At 38.7% G+C, this 20,329-nt stretch overlaps 1 protein-coding gene across 4 annotated transcripts in view; it reads left to right on the top strand.

The window, feature by feature from the left end:
- LOC120531329 (general transcription factor II-I-like) overlaps nucleotides 1-20,329 on the top strand; it is a 145,939-nt gene that overhangs the window by 20,499 nt on the left and 105,111 nt on the right. For 3 of the 4 annotated variants that reach the window (XM_039756626.1, XM_039756627.1, XM_039756629.1), the window contains exons 2-4: nucleotides 6,896-6,999; nucleotides 8,427-8,565; nucleotides 13,336-13,455. In XM_039756626.1, the coding sequence (XP_039612560.1) occupies nucleotides 6,896-6,999; nucleotides 8,427-8,565; nucleotides 13,336-13,455 (363 nt within the window). Of the gene's footprint in view, nucleotides 1-6,895; nucleotides 7,000-8,426; nucleotides 8,566-13,335; nucleotides 13,456-20,329 lie in introns of those variants that run through there. The other variant, XM_039756628.1, reaches the window with a different exon arrangement.

Here is a 20,329-nt window from a genome sequence, read left to right as displayed (position 1 = left end):
TAAAATGTGTTGATCATCCACAAATATTAATTTCGGCTGACAATTTTGTTCAGTTTTTGAAATCTGGCGCTTCTATACGTTGTTCAAACATACCTTAAGGAATAAGGACTCGAAATGGCAAGCTGATATAAGCAGTGGAAATGCCCTCCATAATCATGGTTCAAAGCACTGAGCAGACATTCGCGCTGGGATTGAAACTTGGAGCACGGTTTGAAGCACTGAGCAGACATGCTCATTGGGATTGAAACGCAGTTGGAAGCACTGAGCAAATCACTGAGTAGTTTCAGCCAATCGGTGCCTTCCAAACATCCAACATGACAGTGTGAACATTCCTTGTTATAGACGAGTGCTTCATTAATTATGGCTTGCGTTACTATATAGTGTAACAGATGGCTTACTAAATTCTTAAATCGATGTAGAAATGCACAACCTCTAAATTATATACCGAACTGCTTACATTTATAGTGTCCGCTTTAGGAAGTCATAGTTTTAACTTGTTCCCGTTATTATGCATTATAATTCCTCAGTGTCCAGTATTATTCTGCACTATTTACGAGTCCCGCTTCATTGAGATTCTGTCTTTTATATGCTGTATATGCAAACATTTTAAAGGGAACGTTTATTTAACTGATGGTGGCAGACTTGTCGTCTTCTTAAAATGAATTCATTTATGTGATGCTGACAGTTAATCATAAGATCAGATACCAAGGAGGCTGTCAGTTTGTGTTGATTGTGCGGTATATATTTTTTTGTTTTTTTAGTGACAGCAGTGTGCGTGCCATTAACAATGCATTTTGTGCTGATGACAGCTCACAAGCTTTTTTTTGATATTTTTCTAAAGTCCAATGCTTCTCAGTTTTCTTAATATATTTTGACAGTGTTTTAATCTGAACTATTTTAAATCTATTACCCATACTCATTGCCCCTGTAGATTCTCATTATTTCCATATTACTATTATTGATATTGAACATGTATGTAGAGAAAATGTGTGTCTTATTATTTGTGTATGACAGGAAGGACGGTAAAGGCTTGAATGAAACTTGGTGTTGATGATCAGTGACAATTGACAGCAAGTGCTTGCTGCTTTAGGTATCAAAACAGGAAAGAAGCAGGGAAACGTTAAATGTGTCAGTGACTGGGATTGCCTAACTGGAAGATGGTTTAAGAATACAGAAATGACAGAAGCACTGACTTTTAATATTTCTGTTTACATAAATGATTTATTCTGCTGTGCTGCAGTTCAGATGACTTCTTATTTCCTGATCTTTCGCCCTTCGCCATCCTTTGACAAGATGCATTCACAAGGAAAGGATGTTGCTGACAAAGTCAGGTGCTTTTTTGAAAGTTTGGCTCCAGATGTGCTTATCCAAGCTGCTCCTTCTTGCCAGTACTGGAGTGATCATTATGTCTGCCTCTGGTTGAATTCGGAGAGTTTCTTTACAACATATTTCTCTCATTAACGCAGAAGTTCTGAGGCTCCCACAAATTACAGAAGACGCTGTCAATCCCACTGATTCTATTTTGAAGACAGTTGTAATTAGTTATGCAGCACTCACTTTTACTCACATTGGATTTTGGAAATCAACAATACATATCAGCTATAGATCTGAAAATCACTGAATAATAAAAAGTTTAATGAGCAATGTCTTGTGCATATACTGTACAGTTGTGATGACCACATTGGGATTGTAAACTCTAACGTGAAGCGTCTCTCAGCCTCTCTAACATGATTGTCATGGGTTAGAATAGATGTTGGACTATTACAATACATGTGCTGCGTTACGGCAAATAAATTCAATTTGCGTAGATAAGACTTCACACCCAGAAACGTGGTATCCTGACTGAATCTTTCATAATGTCTCTTAAAAGTATTATTAGATAGATACTTTATTAATCCCAAAGAAAAATTCACATACTCCAGCAGCAGCATACTGATAAAAAACAATATTAAATTAAAGAGTGATAAAAATGCAGGTATAACAGACAATAACTTTTGTATAATGTTATGCTTTACGGCCCCGGGTGGAATTGAAGAGTCTCATAATGTGGGGGAGGAACAATCTCCTCAGTCTTTCAGTGGAGCAGGACAGTAACAGCAGTGTGTCACTGAAGCTGCTCCTCTGTCTGGAGATGATCCTGTTCAGTGGATGCAGTGGATTCTCCATGATTTGACAGGAGCATGCTCAGAGCCTGTCGCTCTGCAATGAATGTCAAACTGTCCAGCTCCGTGCGTACAACAGAGCCTGCCTTCCTAACCAGTTTGTCCACGCGTGAGGCGTCCCTCTTCTTTATACTGCCTCCCCAGCACACCACTGCGTAGAAGAGAGCGCTCGCCACTACCGTCTGATAGAACATCTGCAGCATCTTATTAACTTATAGAAAAGTAATACATAACGGTTTTTAAAAAGTGTTTATTTTTACTCTGATAGTTCTCCATGTGCGAGTCTTACCTACGGCAACCACAAGATTTGCGCTCATGTCAGGGCACCAGTGAAGATGGAGGAAGACCCATTGAATTTTAATTTTTGAGCCAAATAAGACTGAGGTTTGAGTTGACCAATAGATCTTCTGACTGCAGCGATGCCAGTGACATCATGGCACTAGCGTGCCTCAAAATCACATGATGGGCACATTTGAAACAAGCCTCAAAGCGATGCTTTAAACACTAGCGCTTCGGAAGCTTGGCACGATGTCAACAAGTTAGTATCGAGCAGCCCATTACAAGTGTTAATTAAACTATGATTTGCAGAAATGCCTGTGATATGTTTCCACATAATTGTGTGGTAAATTTATCTACATTTGTCCAAATATGAATTCGTGTGGGGCAGGTGACATACTGGTGATGTTTATGTTAAGCATCCCTTAAATATGCTGAAATCTACAATAACTACAAATAATCCCACAGGATGTGAATTTTAGTATTCTGTATAAATGTACAGATCATTCAGAGCATTGTTCATATTGGCTTGCAGAGGAATATAAACATCAACCACAAAAAACAAAGAAGAACTCCGTCAGAAGATGAAATGGACTATGCTTGATCAATAAATATTCTAGATCAGGTGAAAATTTTTTTAAAAGAGAGTTGTAACATTTGTGCACCACGTTCAACAGAGAATGCAGGCCTCCATCTTTTGTTTTATCTGACAGTTCAGTCTGACCACCACAAGACAATAACGCTATTGACAGTAATCAGTCTTGCTAGATTCCAGTAATGGCACGTTGGTTTAAAAAATAATGGGCAGAGGAGTTCAGTTCTGTCAATATTTTACTCTCACTTGGATGTTTCCCCTTTGCCCCAGTTTTCTAGCTGTCTTTGTCCGGTTAGTCTTATTTGAGTCATGCTATTTGTGTTATCTGAGAATAGCTAATGGCAGCAGCTCTGTATTTATGAATACTCACTTCAGTTTTTAAAAAATTATGTCAATTATCTCCGGTTTCCTCCCACAATCCAAAGACATGCAGGTTAGGTGGATTGGCGATTCTAAATTGGCCCTAGTGTGTGCTTGGTGTGTGGGTGTGTTTGTGTGTGTGTCTTGCGGTGGGTTGGCACCCTGCCCGGGATTGGTTCCTGCCTTGTGCCCTGCGTTGGCTGGGATTGGCTCCAGCAGCCCCCGTGACCCTGTATTCGGATTCAGCGGGTTAGAAAATGGATGGATGGATGGATAATTTATAATAAGAGGCCGCACAAACAACAAAAAAAAGCAAGAATATATGCAAAAAAACATAGATGTCTAGATGCTGTTATGAGGAACACGCAGTATGTCACCACTCACTGAGTTTAAACAGTGGTGCATCCGCTTACTGTTTTTCACCATTAAGATAGAGATTTACAGAAATGTTACCGTTTTTTCTCAAATATATGCTTGTTGAACCTGAATCCTTTTAATGGAAGTTGGTTAAACTGATGGTGCTATTCATTCACCAATATCATATGAACTGTCATTGTACGTTGGAACTGCTTTGTAATTGATAAGGATCTTTAATTATGTGTTCCTATTCAGATAAAATCCTCATTCTAAGAGCTGGATGGTAGTCGAACGGCAAATATAGAGGATACATACATGCCAAAATGTTTCCTTGTTCTCTAGCTTAAAGTTGTGAAAAGAGATGGTGTAAGAAAGTGATACAATGGCTAAGTAGCAAACATTAAAATTGAAAAGGAAAAGTAGCAGAAATAAAGCAGATACATTTAATTTTAGAGATCACATATCTCCAGCCCAATCCCATAAATCTTTCACCTGATTTATGTTCTTCATGTTGGTTTACATTGCTTTCAAATATATTTTGACATCAGTTAACACATCTACCTGTAGTTCCAAAAAAATTCTAAATTAGGAAGAAGCCATAACATGGTGAGTAGAATTTATTAGAAGAACAGAACACATTTCTTCACTATGACTAGTTTTTGAATGATCTGAACTTATATATTTTTCCTTGCATTTTGTCACTAATTTAAAAAGGTTTAATTTTTCCAACAGTTAGCACTACTGTATTTCAACTTTAACACCCCATGAAGAACTGAAATGAGTGGACCATTAGACAAAATAGCTTCAGTTGTAATACACTACCTTAAGTTTCTAATCAGTTATTTTTAGAAACTGGCAGGTTACCCAGTCACCATAAGCATTGCACCTGCAGTAACTACCAAACATAAAATAAATATTTGCTTATTTTTTTAAATCTCTGTTCTTCCAAGTGAGTGCATTCTAAGGTGGACTATATCCAGAATTGTTCCTACTTTGTGCCTGATGATGTGGGAATAGGATCCTGTGCCTGCTGACCCTGTATGGATTAAGTGGTTTTGGAAATTGACAGACTTACAATTGCACCTTAGCTGACATCGTTTATATAAAGAATATGGTTTTGTATACTGCTCTCCTATACAGATTGCAGCAAGTACTAGAAAAAGTATGCTTGTGTAGATCAACTTGGTTAATGCACGGGCGGGTGGTGCACATAAGGTGGAGAGCATATTCAAAGACACCTTTATCTTTGAATAAAAATTATTTTTCCATTATTTCCATTCTCCTAGTCTATATTTAGCAAGTAAGAAACTGGTGCAGCAACACATTATACTTTGTCTTGTGTAATTCCACTGTATTGGTAGATCTACAGCAGTGGTCCTCAATCATGGTCCTGGAGGGTCACAGTGGCTACAGGTTTTCATTCCGGCAAGTGTCCTAATTAGAACTTTGTTCTTGCTGATAATGAAAGTTGGTGTTTAACTCTATGCCTTGTTAGTGCCTTTATTCATCAAAGACAAAATTGAGTTACTTTGTAGATCAGAGGTCCTCAATTACAGTCTTGGAGGTCTGCTATGCCTGCAGGTTTTCACTTTAACCAGTTTCTTAATTATTAGCCTTTTATTTACTACTCAAGCAATACATTTTTTGGGCTTAATTTTAGTTCTCTTGGCTGTTACCATTCAGAACCCTTAATTGCCTATTTTAGATTTTAGCAGCTGCATTTAAGTTTTAATTATGGCCTGTTTTCTTAATCAGACATTAGTTAATAACGAGATGCAGATAACCAATAAACCAGCAGTTCTCCAACTAACGTACTTACCTTGAAGTATCTGTGATAAAAAATGTTTTGAAATGAATGAGAGGGGAATTGGAAGTACCATTATGTTTAAATCTATTCTGGTCCAAAAAACACATGGATAATGTTCTCACATAAGGTATACAGTGCAATTAAAATTGCTCCTGGACGAATGCAAGCATTAACAAGCTAAATAGCTCAATACCAAGTTTCATTATCAGCATGGACTGCTTTCTAATTATGAAACTAGTTGGAATAAAAACCTGCAGCCCTCTAGGTCTGTGATTGAGGACCACGGATCTACAGTATATATTGCACCTGTTGTACACCAAATAAATATCAATTAGTTGAAAATAAAAAGTCCCAAACGTTTCTTGCAGGTGAGGTTTATTATGCTCAGGAATGTTTGGAGCCATACATGCTGTCAACAGCATCAAACAATGGCAAGAGCGGACACATTCATGTTCAGTAGTGTATGACCAACTTAACTAAACGTACATTAATTATCTTTTGGATGTGGGAGGAAAACTGGAAGGCCAAGTGAAAATTCCTATTGTAAAAATAGACAGCATGACACCATTTGTACTGAAGTAATGCTATCCTATTATACCAGACTATAAACTGATTTTACATTCTTTTTACAGGTCGTTTTGTATGTGTTTTGTTTTATAAATGTTTTGTGTTATTTTAATAATCAGCAAGTTTTGGACAAATAAGTCCTTGTAACACTGATAATTAAAAAACGATGCTAGAATATTAACTATAATTTCTACTGTAATAAGACTCCTTGATTCATAATTTTGATTTTTATCACAGACTTTATTTTAAAATTTGTTCAAAATGTAGCTGTTTGCATGTGCTGCATTAGTATTTTGCCCAGGTATGATGTGTGCCCATACAAAGAAACTTCTACTGTGCTAATTTATAGACACCTAAATGATTACATGTGTGCTCTTGGGATGTGTGAGAAACATTATGCCAGTGTGGGCCTAATATGCAAAGTTTCACAACCAAGGACTCTGGCACAATGAGGTGGCAATACACATCACTGTGCTAGTATGCCTCCTTGCGTTATTCATATTCCTAAATGTATTGTAAGGTATGGGGAATAACAAAGATGCAGTGTATGAAAAAAGCACCATAATTCAAAAAAGGGTGTTAACACCAGTTTTTATAAAAGTAGAAAGTGCTGTTTATAAATTAATTTTCATTTTAATTAATGAATTTAAGGTTAGAATTATAAACTGCAGAATACAATTCTTGCTATAGCATCATGCTTTTTCCATGGATATAAAAGTAGCAGGTCTGAGGTTTCTAAAATTATTATATTTGGTTTTATATCTTTTGCAGAGAGGATGGCACTTTCTGGAGACTCACTGTCCTTAAAAATGGAGGGAGCAGCCTCTGAGAGTCGAGTTGCCATCATGGTCCTCATGTCAGCAATTGAGTCTATGGTAAGGCTTTTTTTTTTACATTTTTTGGGTTTTGAAATTAAATACTGTTATTCAACCACATAATAGTGCTGGATTATAAATTACAGTAACATGCTAAAAAAGAAAGTTTTGAAGGTGGAAACAGTTATTTGACTGCTGATGCCTTAACCCAGGTCAAAAACTGAAATGTGCATCATTACTTAAATGCTTATTCTCTGGAAACTGCAAATTTTCACATGCAAAGGAAATAGTCCTAGTCAAGACATAACTTTCCATAATGTTGGTCTTTGCCATTTGCGTATTGAAGTCACATTTTTTTTTTTATGGACTCTTATTAGAGAAGTGTCAGCAGCTGTTTACAACACTCGGATACTTCCTAGAAAAGGATGTCTATAGAAATTCAATAACTGAAAAAGATGTGAGCTTGTGAAACCACTATGATAGCAACAATCACTCATCACAACACTGATTTTTATTGGAGGAAAGCTTAGAAGCCCATCTGGAGTTTGACAGAAAAAAATAGTAAAAAAATATAATTGTGAACCAATTTTTTTACAAAAGGGTTTGTGAATATGACTGAGGTTTTGCTCTAATTCAAAGCGTTATGTGCAATGTCAACATAATACACACAGTGTCCTAAGAAACACTATCCATTCAGTGGAGTATGGTGGAGGTGGTGCTTATCTGCAGGCAGCCTGTTCTAGCTGAAGTAAAAACAGATTTAACTCTTTATCAGAACATCCTGCAAAGACACCTGTTTCATTTTGCTAGCAAGCTGAAACTTTAAGGAACATCCACTTTTCACTGTGACAGTTGGAGGTCATCAGGAACAAAATGGTGAATGTGCTTAGTGGTCTAGTCAAAGACCTGACTCGTCACAATTCAAAATTGGTGGTTCATAAATTGTGTCCAAGGTATTTGAATACATGGAAGCAAACCTTTGTGAAAATAACACTGTATGATGGCAACTTGCCGTAGCAAAATACATTGGCTCAGTTATATTACCTAATATCTGGGGAAGAATACATATTCAAGTAACTGATTTCAGATTTTCACAACAAAATATCTGCTTACAAACATTTAAATGTGTCTGTATGCTTTTTTTCAATAAAACTGTAGATTCAGAGAAGAATAGATATGTTTAGATATTATTTAAAATTCAACATCATTTAATAACTTTTGCTGAATACTTTTGCAAGGCACTATAGTTCTGTTGGTGTAGTCTGACTGTGGAAGGAAGTTTTCAGCCACATTTATTTTGGTCAGATTATTCCAGTAAGGTTTCGGCTATAAATGAGAACGGTGTTAAAGCACCTATGGTTGTCCATTGATTTTTTTTTTTTTTTTTACTTTGATAAAAATAAAGAGATGTATTAGAAGGCCATTTTTTAAGTAGATAATGAAGAGATACGAAATTGCCAAATATGACTTTTTGCTTTCTTTTTCAGTGCAAAGAGCTGGCCAAGTTAAAGGCAGAGGTGGCTTGCATCACAATTTTCAATGGTGAGGTGTTTTCAGTTGGTACAGACCGTGGCCGTGCATATGCAGACTTGAGAAAAGATTTTCAGAATGATTTTATAAACTATTGTAAGTAATGGCAACAAAATTTAACTTTTTAACACTTAAAATGTAACAATTTGTCACATTTTAGAAAAAGATGTGATATATGGTTCAGATAGCATTAAAGAACATGTTAATGCACATTGACTTACAAAACATATATACAAGGACTGCATTATTCACTATTTTTTTTTGTTATAAAAATGTAACAATGGAATAGCATGGTGATACATGAGTGTTTCTGCCTCACACTTTGGATTTTCCATAAGAGTATTGTTTATGGTCAAACACATTTTACTCCAATGTATATTGTTTGCTGCACCTGGTTCATACTTTGGTGCACACAGATCTTCACACTTGCATTATGTCATTTTAACATTAAAATGAATGAAAACCCTTTTCCAAAGAGATTTCCAAGCACCTTCAAATTTTGTATTTGCATGCATTGACCTTTCATACTGTATTCATTGACAGCACATGAGCAGAAAATGACAAGCACACACAAAAACCAGCAATATATTCTAGAAGAATCTATGAGGGATCAAGTGCCGATGCAAACAGAAGTGTGTGCATGGAAAACTGTGATACAACACCATACTTAAACATGGTATGAACGGACAGTTATCCACTTTAAGCAAATGTATAGTATAGGTCTGCACCCTTTACCTCCCCTGAAGTATGTGGGAGCCATTACACATTAAACCGCCAGCATATTTGCTGTTTGTAATAGAATGACCTCCTTAGTCTTCTTCAGACACCTGTTTTTCTTTAGAAGAATAGATGCCGCTTAAAGGAGTTGCATACCAATATCTTTGCTCAATTCCATTCCTTTTTCTTTAAAATGCTGTTGAGATTAGATAGTTACATGTATATTTTTATGTCAACGTATAGTGCTTTGAAAAGTTATGTATGCTGCTTTTTTTATATTGCACATCCAAATCTTTAAAGTACTCACATGATGTCTACATTGTGATACCTTTTGCATTTTATTTTGAGATGCCCCCTGTTACATACTGCAGAACCATCTTGTAATGCATGTACGTTCTCCATATCATTTTAGTCCTCCTCTGTATTTTGAGAATCATGATTCATTTCAGTGCAGTTTTCTTTAACCTTAGTTAACAAGTGCCTTTGCACTTCTCTTTGTTATACTATATTAAGTTTCTCTCACTCACTCCTCTGTAACTTCTTAAGTGCTGCACGTTTTGACAGTTTTCAATGTAACTTCTATTATAAAGTGATTCTTTTACATAGATCTCCCTGTTGAATCACCTGCTCATTTAGCTTACTACATAATAGTCCTAGAAACGTAAACTTTTGCATCTCAGGAACTGCATTTACAAGTATATACTGTACCCAGAAGCTGTTGTGCTCTCTCTGGTAGTAATGAGCAGTTTCTTTGGCCTATTTGCTCTAAATGTTGCTAAACATTGCTTATTTGATTTGTACATTGTATTGTTCCATCACTATATTAAGATCATTTAATAAATTCAGTGCATTGGGCTATGAAAGAAAAATTGTGCTAGTTTTAATTATTTTTGTTCAAATATTCAATAATTAATGGTATAAATTAAATGCAAAATGTTCTCTAAGACTTAGCAATAGCAGCAGTTTTTGTGGTTTACATCAGTTCCATAATTTTCGTGGCCTGTTTGCTTTAAATGCTTAGGGATAGTTTTTTGTTTCTTTTTGACATTTATCGGTTAATTTAAAATCAACACTAAATGAGTTGCCAGTTTTCATTAAAATTGTGTTTCACTTGTAACGTTTTGGCTTAATTTGGGAATTTTTTTATACAGTCTACATTTTCCATTTTTAAAGAATTACAAATCAAGAATTATTAAGTGGTCCTGGAGGTCAGAACTGTGGCCAAAAGAATGGCTGCTAAGTTAAAACTGTGTCATAATTACGTCCATCCATCCATCCATTTTCTAACCCGCTGAATCCGAATACAGGGTCACAGGGGTCTGCTGGAGCCAATCCTAGCCAACACAGGGCACAAGGCAGGAACCAATCCTGGGCAGGGTGCCAACCCACCGCAGGACACACACAAACACACCCACACACCAAGCACACACTAGGGCCAATTTAGAATTGCCAATCCACCTAACCTGCATGTCTTTGGATTGTGGGAGGAAACCGGAGCACCCGGAGGAAACCCACGCAGACACAGGGAGAACATGCAAACTCCACGCAGGGAGGACCCGGGAAGCGAACCTGGGTCTCCTAACTGCGAGGCAGCAGCGCTACCACTGCGCCACCGTGCCGCCCGTCATAATTACGTGCCACTCTTAATTGTCTCAATGTGAGTGAGTATGTGTTAGTGTGCCCTGGGATGAAGTTGCACCCCTGTTCAGACAACCTTTTATTTTGCTAGAATTGTGCCCCGCAGGACATCCAAAAATTATTAGAAACAAAGAAAGACACAAATATTTTCCACCTGAAAATATACAGTGTATGAGCAGTGACGTTGATCGTAACTGTGAGATTAATAATATCAAATGCTTTTACTCTATAGACTGCACAGTGAATAAATTACTGAAGAAAGGTTGCAAAAATGAATTAACTAATTTTCACTAAGGCTCCCTAACATACTGACTTTATAAAATATTTTGAAAGATACTTTGGTACATGTCTTGTTTATTTGGTCTTGGTTATTTTGCTAATAGCGGTAAACTTTAGTGTTTATCACTGTGCTACAGACAAGATTACATTTAAGGTGTTGATTTAATTTTTTTAGGGAGACTTTTATTAAGTATACCTATGTGTTTATTAAAATGTTTATTAAATATGCCAATATAAGAAAAATGAACAATGTCTTCCACTACATCACAGTACATAGTACATGTAGCATGTTGGCTTGATTTTACGAAGTGGCTTTATTGTGGGTTGGACTATCCTGAGACTATATGTGTTAAAGTCAGTGTTTCGAAACTGTGACAGAAACCAGGAGAAGGCCATCTTTTGTATTGTAATTTGTCATTGTCAATGGTGATACGAGGGAGAAAAAAACGTAAACTTTAATTATTTATGTATGTAGTGGGATAATGCGGTAATGATGCTTTATGTTTATATGTAAAATAATTAATGCATTGTTATTCTGAAGAATCAATCATTAATTCATCTCTTATTTATTCAACAAAGAAGTTTCAATCTGAAAAGTACTTAGATATATAATACTTGTATCTACTGAACCCCTCTGAATTTTTAATTATACAATAATAAGTTTAAGTAGGAGTTGGCAAAAAAAATATCTGCATGCAATAGATGTGCTTGTTGTTGTTGAAATTTGTTTTTCCCCACACATTATTTTTCTCTAACAGGCAGATGTGGAAGAAAAGTCAAAAGAGAAAAACTTGACAGACTGGTTATGTAGTGCTGAAATTCTTTATAATGTCTGATAATTAAAATTGCAGCTCTTGCAATTTGATAATCACACCATGTCAAATCAAAATTTCCATGTGACTAATAGCAAAAAAAGAAACGTCCTCTGACTTTCAACTGTTTTTGCTTTCAGTAAACTTAATGTGTAAATATTTGTATGAACACTAAAAGAGTCAACACCATAAGACATAAACTAAAAATGTTTCACAATGTGTCCCTGAATGAAGGGAGGCTCAAAATCAAAAGTACCAGTTAGTATCTGGTGTGGCCACCAGCTGCTTGAAGTACTGCAGTGCATCTCCTCCTCATGGACTGGACCAGATTTGTCAGTTCTTGCTGTGAGATGTTACCCCACTCTTCCACCAAGGCACCTGCAAGTTCCTGGACATCTCTGGGGGGGAAATGGCCCTAGCCCTCACCCTGCGATCCAACAGGTTCCAGACGTGCTCAATTCCTTCGACGATAAACACGAATCCGTCCATCACCCCTGGTGAGACAAAACCGTGACTCATCAGTGAAGAGCACTTTTTGCCACTCCTGTCTGGTCCAGCGAAGGTGGGTTTGTGCCCATAGGTGGCGTTGTTGCTGGTGATGTCTGGTAAGGACCTGCCTTACAACAGGCCTACAAGCCCTCAGTCCAGCCTCTCTCAGCCTATTGCGGACAGTCTGAGCACTGATGGAGGGATTGTGTGTTCCTGGTGTGACTCGGGCAGTTGTTGTGGCCATCCTGTACCAGTCACGCAGGTGTGATATTCGGATGTACCGATCCTGTGCAGGTGTTGTTACACGTGGTCTTCCACTGCGAGGATGATCAGCTGTCCTTCCTGCCTCCCTGTAGCGCTGTCTTAGGCGTCTCACAGTGCGGACATGGCAATTTATTGCCCTAGCCACATCAGCAGTCCTCATGCCTCCCTGCAGCATGCCTAATGCACGTTCACGCAGATGAGCAGGGACCCTGGGCATCTTTCTTTGGGTGTTTTTCACAGTCGGTAGACAAGTCTCTTTAGTGTCCTGCGTTTTTAGAACTGTGACTTTAAATGGCTACTTTCTGTAAGCTGTTAAGGTCTTAACGACCATTCCACAGGTGCATGTTAATTAATTGATTATAGTTAATTGAACATGCATGGAAAACATTGTTTAAACCCTTTACAATGAAGATCTGTAAAGTTATTCGGATTTTTAAAACATTATTGTTGAAATACACAGTCCTGAAAAAGGGACGTTTGTTTTTTTGCTGAGTATATTTCCAGTTGAAAAAAAAATCATAAACTATTACTGATTTTTTACTTTATTGTCTTGTTCAGTGAATTTATATAAACCTTATATTTTGTTTTTGTGTAATATTTTCCTGTTTTGATGGTGGTAATATACAGTTTGAGTTCTCAGTTTCAACAATTGTTTTTCTCTGCACAGGTTTGTCAGAAGAAGGTGCATTAGAGCAGTCTGTTCCAGCTCCATCTACAGCTGAAACTTCTCCTCATGATGCAGACACACTCAAGAAGATGGTGGATGACTACTTTTGCATATGCTATGGTAAGGGAGCAAAACTGACATCTTCATTCAAGCAGTACTCGGTGATATTTTCATTTAACTGAGTGTTTCCCAGTAAAATCAAATGAATGGTTGGAACCAACCCTGGACAGAGTGTTAGTCCATCTTCTAGCATACTTATACACTTGGGTTGAATTAATGTGACTCACCTATCAACCTTACACACTTGTGCACCACCACATTTGCAATATTTGTTTACCAAAAACTGCTCTGTGAGCAGAATGTCCATCTGATATCTAGAAGAGTACATGAAAATATGTTATATGCTACTGAAAGGAAACATTTCATCAAGGTGTCTGTATAGCATGCTCTGCTGAGGGCACACAGTGATGTGTTTCAATTTCATTTAGACATTACAGGTAGTCCCCGGGTTGAGTACGAGATAGGGACTGTAGGATTGTTCATAAGCTGAATTTGTATGTAAGTTGGAATAGGTACATTATTTTAATAAATGCTATTTTTGACCGATTGTAACCAAGTGCCCTGCCAGTGAATGATGGAGTTTCACCTCTCTCTGATCTTTTTATTATTTCGACTTTATTTTCCATGGTTATGTTTTTTCTTTTCTTTACTGTATCACCAGCACTTGCATCAGATTTGTGTTTCATAGAGATTGTTGAAGGGTGAAGACAAAAGGTTAAGATGAGCTCTTCTGCACAGCACTGTACACACTATCACAGCAGGAAGGCACCCCTCATCAGCACGTCTGGTGTACTGACAAGAGACAGCTTCCTGCTGTGTATGTAACAGTACAAGCAGGCTTGCTATTGAGAATGAATGGTGGTGGCGAGGGGCAATTCACCTTTCATCCACCACACAGTCACTTCCACTTGCCTACAGTATGCTGCCTGCAGCGTCTGCCCACTGAGAACGAACAGGGTGCAGCCAAAGGCGGGTAGTGAATGACCCACCACCGCCCCATTCAACCGGAATGGCGTCCGTTCAGCCACAACCGGGTCACTGCTTGCAGCATCACCAGCCACCCTCCGAGAATGAACGGAGCAGTCGGGAGTAGTAGCTGCGAGCTGCGGCAGCGTGTTGGGTGGGCCGCGAACCGCCCCATCAAGCCTCCGTCTGTGACGATGTGGGTTCTGGCTCCACACTCCCATTGAACCCAACACCGTCGATAATGAAACCGAGTGAGCTAGTCAGTGAAGGCAAATAAACAATTGAGCAAGGGGTGGTGCAAAAAGTGCAAAGTGCTTTTATTAAAAATTGTCCATCAAAACAAAAAACAGTGTTCCAATAAATAGTGCAGTTCTTCAAAGTTCATTAAATAAATAACCCATAAAAAGAACGTGGAGGTTAAAATAAGAAAAAACAATCCTTTAAAACCAGAGGTTAAAATCTTCTCTAGGAAGCAGTTCTTTAAAACAACAAATCCAGTGCATCGTTTATTAGCGTCTAACCTGCTTATCCCGTTTGGGCCAAGCAGCAGGCAAGACGCTCTCTGCAGCTGCCCACCTGAAACACACGCATGAGACTGGAGACCTCCCGAACCCTGGCTCCGGTATGGCACTCATTCCAGCCTCGGAGAACTTGGTTTCCACCAACAGCCAGGTCGCTCACGTTGGGGATTCCAACCACCAAGTCTCCCGACTTCCGCTGCCTTTCCGCGGCTTCTCTGCGGCCCGTCGCTTTCACCTGATCACTCCCGCTACCTGGTCACTCAGCGGGAGCAACCTCAACTCAAACGTCTGGGTGTTGGCCTAACACCCAGCTTCCTCGCAGCTGCCCACGAGCGCTCGATCGCGCTCACCACACTCACGCACCGCCTGCTTCCTCACTCCCTGTAACCTCCGTCCTCTTTCCTCATCTCCTTTTTTTTTTTTACACCCCCACAACCGACTCGCGCTTCTTTTTAAAACGTGAGGGGCCATCACAGCTGTAGCATTAGCCACGGGAGCAATCACGAATGTGGGCAGTTCCTCACCTGTGCACATGGTGAGAAACGCCCACATCGACGACTGCCCCGCGGCTCGCCACAACAACGCCCCCTCACGAAGCCGCCTCGGGTGCGGTGATTATTTAAAATGAATGGCCTTTTCTCAACGAGCTGTGGACCCATAACACCACATTCCACCCCCCATAAAACTCCAGTTGCATGGGAAGGCTCCACACCACTGCCAACCCAATGCAACTGGAGCTCAGGTCCACAGCTTGGCCCCTCTACACTGCACTAAAACCAATAAAAGCACTAAAACAATCCCACTAAAACAAACCAACCCAAGCCCCCTTCATAAAACAGGACATTAAAAGAATAAGAACTTTAAAAGACAATTAAAATGACAGCAATAAATAAATGTCCTTAAAAAGCTCAGTCCTTAAAAATGTCTTCCTCCGGCTTGGGTACGTGGGTTCTACACAAAGTCAGTTACCAATCCCGCTTGCTGCTCTGTCTCCTCTTCTGGCCTCCACTGCTAGCTCATCCCACCGCTGCCACCAAATGTGACGATGTGGGTTCTGGCTCCACACTCCCATTGCTGTTGGAAGCACTTGAACCCAACACCGTCGATAATGAAACCGAGTGAGCTAGTCAGTGAAGGCAAATAAACAATTGAGCAAGGGGTGGTGCAAAAAGTGCAAAAGTGCTTTTATTAAAAATTGTCCATCAAAACAAAAAACAGTGTTCCAATAAATAGTGCAGTTCTTCAAAGTTCATTAAATAAATAACCCATAAAAAGAACGTGGAGGTTAAAATATTAAGAAAAAACAATCCTTTAAAACCAGAGGTTAAAATCTTCTCTAGGAAGCAGTTCTTTGAAACAACAAATCCAGTGCATCGTTTATTAGCGTCTCACCTGCTTATCCCGTTTGGGCCAAGCAGCAGGCAAGACGCTCTCTGCAGCTGCCCACCTGAAACACACGCATGAGACTGGAGACCTCCCGAACCCTGGCTCCGGTATGGCACTCATCCCAGCCTCGGAGAACTTGGTGTCCACCAACGGCCAGGTCGCTCACGTTGGGGATTCCACCACCAAGTCTCCCGCTTTCACCTGATCACTCCGCTACCTGGTCACTCAGCGGGAGCAACCTCAACTCAAACGTCTGGGTGTTGGCCTAACACCCAGCTTCCTCGCAGCTGCCCACGAGCGCTCGATCGCGCTCACCACACTCACGCACCGCCTGCTTCCTCGCTCCCTGTAACCTCCGTCCTCTTTCCTCATCTCCTTTTTTTTTTTTTTACACCCCCACAACCGACTCGCTTCTTTTTAAAACGTGAGGGGCCATCACAGCTGTAGCATTAGCCACGGGAGCAATCACGAATGTGGGCAGTTCCTCACCTGTGCACACGGTGAGAAACGCCCACATCGACGACTGCCCCGCGGCTCGCTACAAAAACGCCCCCCTCACGAAGCCGCCTCGGGTGCGGTGATTATTTAAAATGAATGGCCTTTTCTCAACGAGCTGTGGACCCATAACACCACACCGTCCTGCACACGAGCAGTAGCTGTGGCCCCGGCAACTATGAACCCTGGGTCACGCTGCGCACCCAGCCGCCCACTGAGAATGAATGGGGCGGTGGTCAACCGGTACTGCCCAAGGGACACTACACTGCGCGAGCAGCGAAATCATCTTCTCCAGCCACCGCTTGCAGCGTCCCCAGTCCGAAGATGACAGAGCAGCAGTTACTGACAGATGAAGGAGCAGCTGCGGCCTCGTTCATAAGTCGTATGTCAGATGTCCGTAACTTGGGGACTTCCTGTAGATGTAATAGGTGAATTTAAATTCACTGTGTGATGTGTATTTAATAATAACAATAGTAGTAATATGGCATAGCATAGTAGGCACAAATGTAGCAAAGTAAAATTATATGACTAACACAGCCACACTAGACTTTGAATTAAATCAGTCTTTAGTAATGCAGTCAAAGTATAAGTATCTGTCAAATGGGCTTATGTTAAAACCTTTGTGAAAAGTCCAATATTACATTCTTTGGATATATGTGCAATCATGCAGTAAACTTGAATCGTGGGTAAATGTTCAAAGACAATAAATTATAAACAGTACAATTCAGTGAAAGTATGTTAGCACACAACATTCAGCATTAGATTTTAAGAAATAAAATAGCAGTGTGAGAAAAAGAAGGATAGCATTTTTTATTTCATTTCCATTTTCATCATAGGAAAAAATTTGCACCCAAAGTAAATACTGTATATAAAATAATATTAAATGATTGTGGCTGTTCACAGTGTGCTGTAAGCTTAGAATTAAAATATTATTTTTCTCATGATGAGTTTGATTTATTTGCTGGATAGGAGAGAAGAGAGCTCTTCATCTGCCTTTGAATTCAACATACCAAAAAGGTGTGCACAAAAGAAATAAATCCAGTAATAAAAAGATTGTAGCCATTCTCCTTTGTGTTAGACACATTTATTTTGTTTGCTGCATCATGAGTGCAGCTTCATTACTTTGCACAATTTCCTGTTCGCTTTACTCTTACTGTATATATTCTGTTAGAGTGGGGTAATGCAAGCTGTCTGGAACTTCAGAAAAAGTTGTGATGCCATATATCTTCCTTTGAATTCAATGTAGAAAGGTAAATAGCTTTCCACTATGTGCTGACTGCAACAGAGTAAGTATGAAAGTTTGTGTTGTGATTGCCTTTTTTGAATAAATGTTGATTTTAGAGAATTGCACTTTTCTGAAATGAGATTGGCGTGAAAGACTAAGTAGAGTGGCAAGTCTTATTACTTTGCTGTGGTGGGAAAAGACCACGGCCAAAATATACATGGAAACTGTAAAACAGAGGCATTTGTGATCCAATTTTTTTCAAAGTTACAGTGCACAACACACACTGTATTTTTTTTCTTTATTTCAAAAGGCAATAGGGCGCCTCCACATGCAGTATAATGTGCGCCAGGTTTGGGAAGCATCACCAGCATAATGATGGAGTGGGAAGTATACTTGACAGCATTGCTCCTCTGGCACGCTGAGAGCAATTTGTATGTTATTAGGATGTGAGTACAGGTCTTCCTGCGGGTGCACCACAGCTCACTCTGCTGTTTTTGAGAAGAGGGAGGTACTATAAGTACAAAAAAATCAATTAGTTTGATATGAAAAATATAATGTAGTGCAATAGCTTCATATGTCATGCAAAATATTACAATGTAGTACACAAATTATATAGTGAAAATCTAGAAAGTAGCTTAGTGGAAATAGCTGATTTTATGTTACCTGACTGAAAATATTCCTTCCTCCTATGCATTTACCTCTCACCTTTTTTTTTCTTTTTGCTTTGCACCCTCCCCCACCATAAACCATTATCGATGGTTGAGAAGCGAAAGCTTTAGATTCATCAAAAATTTCAGTCTTCGGTTTTCAATGGATCTTGACTTTGTAGGGTCCCCTAATACTGAAAACTTTGATATCTTGATGATGAGTGTGTGTCTGTCTCTGTCGCTGTATGTGTGACTGTTTGTCACAGTTTCTTTAGGATGGTCTAGAGCTAAATCAGGTGGATGGAAAAATACCAAACTTGAAACTTAAACCTGTTATGAGATGTCAATGTGTTGATTAGTTTTTGAGCCAAATCATGCAAGAGAAAGAGGCAATCTAGAGAAACCCTCAAATACCTTAATTTTGCAATTAATTATGAATTCTTCTTGTTGATTGCTGTCGTATTGACACATTTTATAATCATAAAGATCAGCATCAGAATGGTAAATAATTACTGAAATGTTTTAGAATAGCTTGGGAAATTTGGTTCCTAGGGTGCAAAGCTGACTGACACTCGCGTCCAAATATTTTTTTACTACCTTTTCATCTTAAACGTCTCGCAAAGAAATTGAAAAAGCAGACTACTTCCACATAAACATTTTTTTTATTCATTAAAAGATCTATTCTGCAGAATGTACCGTTTTGTTATAGAAAGTCTTCTGTGCAAGCAGGTGACTTAAGTATAAGCATGAGCGTGCCTGATTTGTCTCTTAGATGTTTACTCTGCCTTTCAGATGGAAAGAAATTGCAACGCAAGTAAAAGTAGCTGCAGTCCAGGCATACCGTTCAACTCAGATTTGTAGCATATGCTCTCATGTAACTGGCAATGTAATGATGTTTAAATTTTTATTATTGATTTTAAGCAGTTTCCATTTTTCAGGTAAAGGACAGAAACTTATGTGAATAAATGTAGTACAGTACTTGCATATGATAACATAAATTGGATAGTCCCTGACCATGGCCATTTCATTGTTTATAAACCCAACTCTGAAATCCCCCAAGCTAATAAAATGTCCTCATTTGTTGTTACCCTGGAGAAAAAAGTTCCAAGTATAGAAATGAAAGGCTTTCTGTCTTTTTTACTCCATATCAAACTATACTAGTATAAATACATTAAAAAATAATTTAAAAACGCACACACACAGAAACACTCTCCATAATACCTAAATTAAAACACCCAAATACAATATTTTTGGCTGCATAAATAAATATTCCCTTTAGTTTTACCCAGCAACAGTAGTAATAATTTAAGACCAAGAATATGTTGGTGATTGGGAACATTTAAATTCTTGGGGGTAGGACGCCAAGACAAAAGGCTGAGTCCTTTGTTCCAATACCATTATATCATTTTTAAACAACTATGAATTAAATAATGGTATAGTATATCTAGATTAATACAATATCCTAAAGAGAAAGTAGTAATTCATTCAAGATAAAAGATGTAGTGAGGAATGCTGAGATTGCTGTAAGTTCTTTAAAAGCAATAGAGAAAATGACTAAGCGGCTAAGTGTTGAGTGTCGTCAAAGGCATTATACATAATTTATTAAAGCAAGAATTTGCTTTTCACAGAAAGCAAATTCTTGAGGAGTTATTAACAAATATTGTATTGTGGTAGGAAAGTGATAGTCCTACCAC

The sequence above is a fragment of the Polypterus senegalus genome, chromosome 6 (genome assembly GCF_016835505.1).
Source record: "Polypterus senegalus isolate Bchr_013 chromosome 6, ASM1683550v1, whole genome shotgun sequence".
NCBI classification, from domain to species: Eukaryota; Metazoa; Chordata; class Cladistia; order Polypteriformes; family Polypteridae; genus Polypterus; species Polypterus senegalus.
The sequence above is the reverse complement of the archived record's forward strand: the minus strand, read 5'-3'. Positions and strand labels throughout refer to the sequence as shown.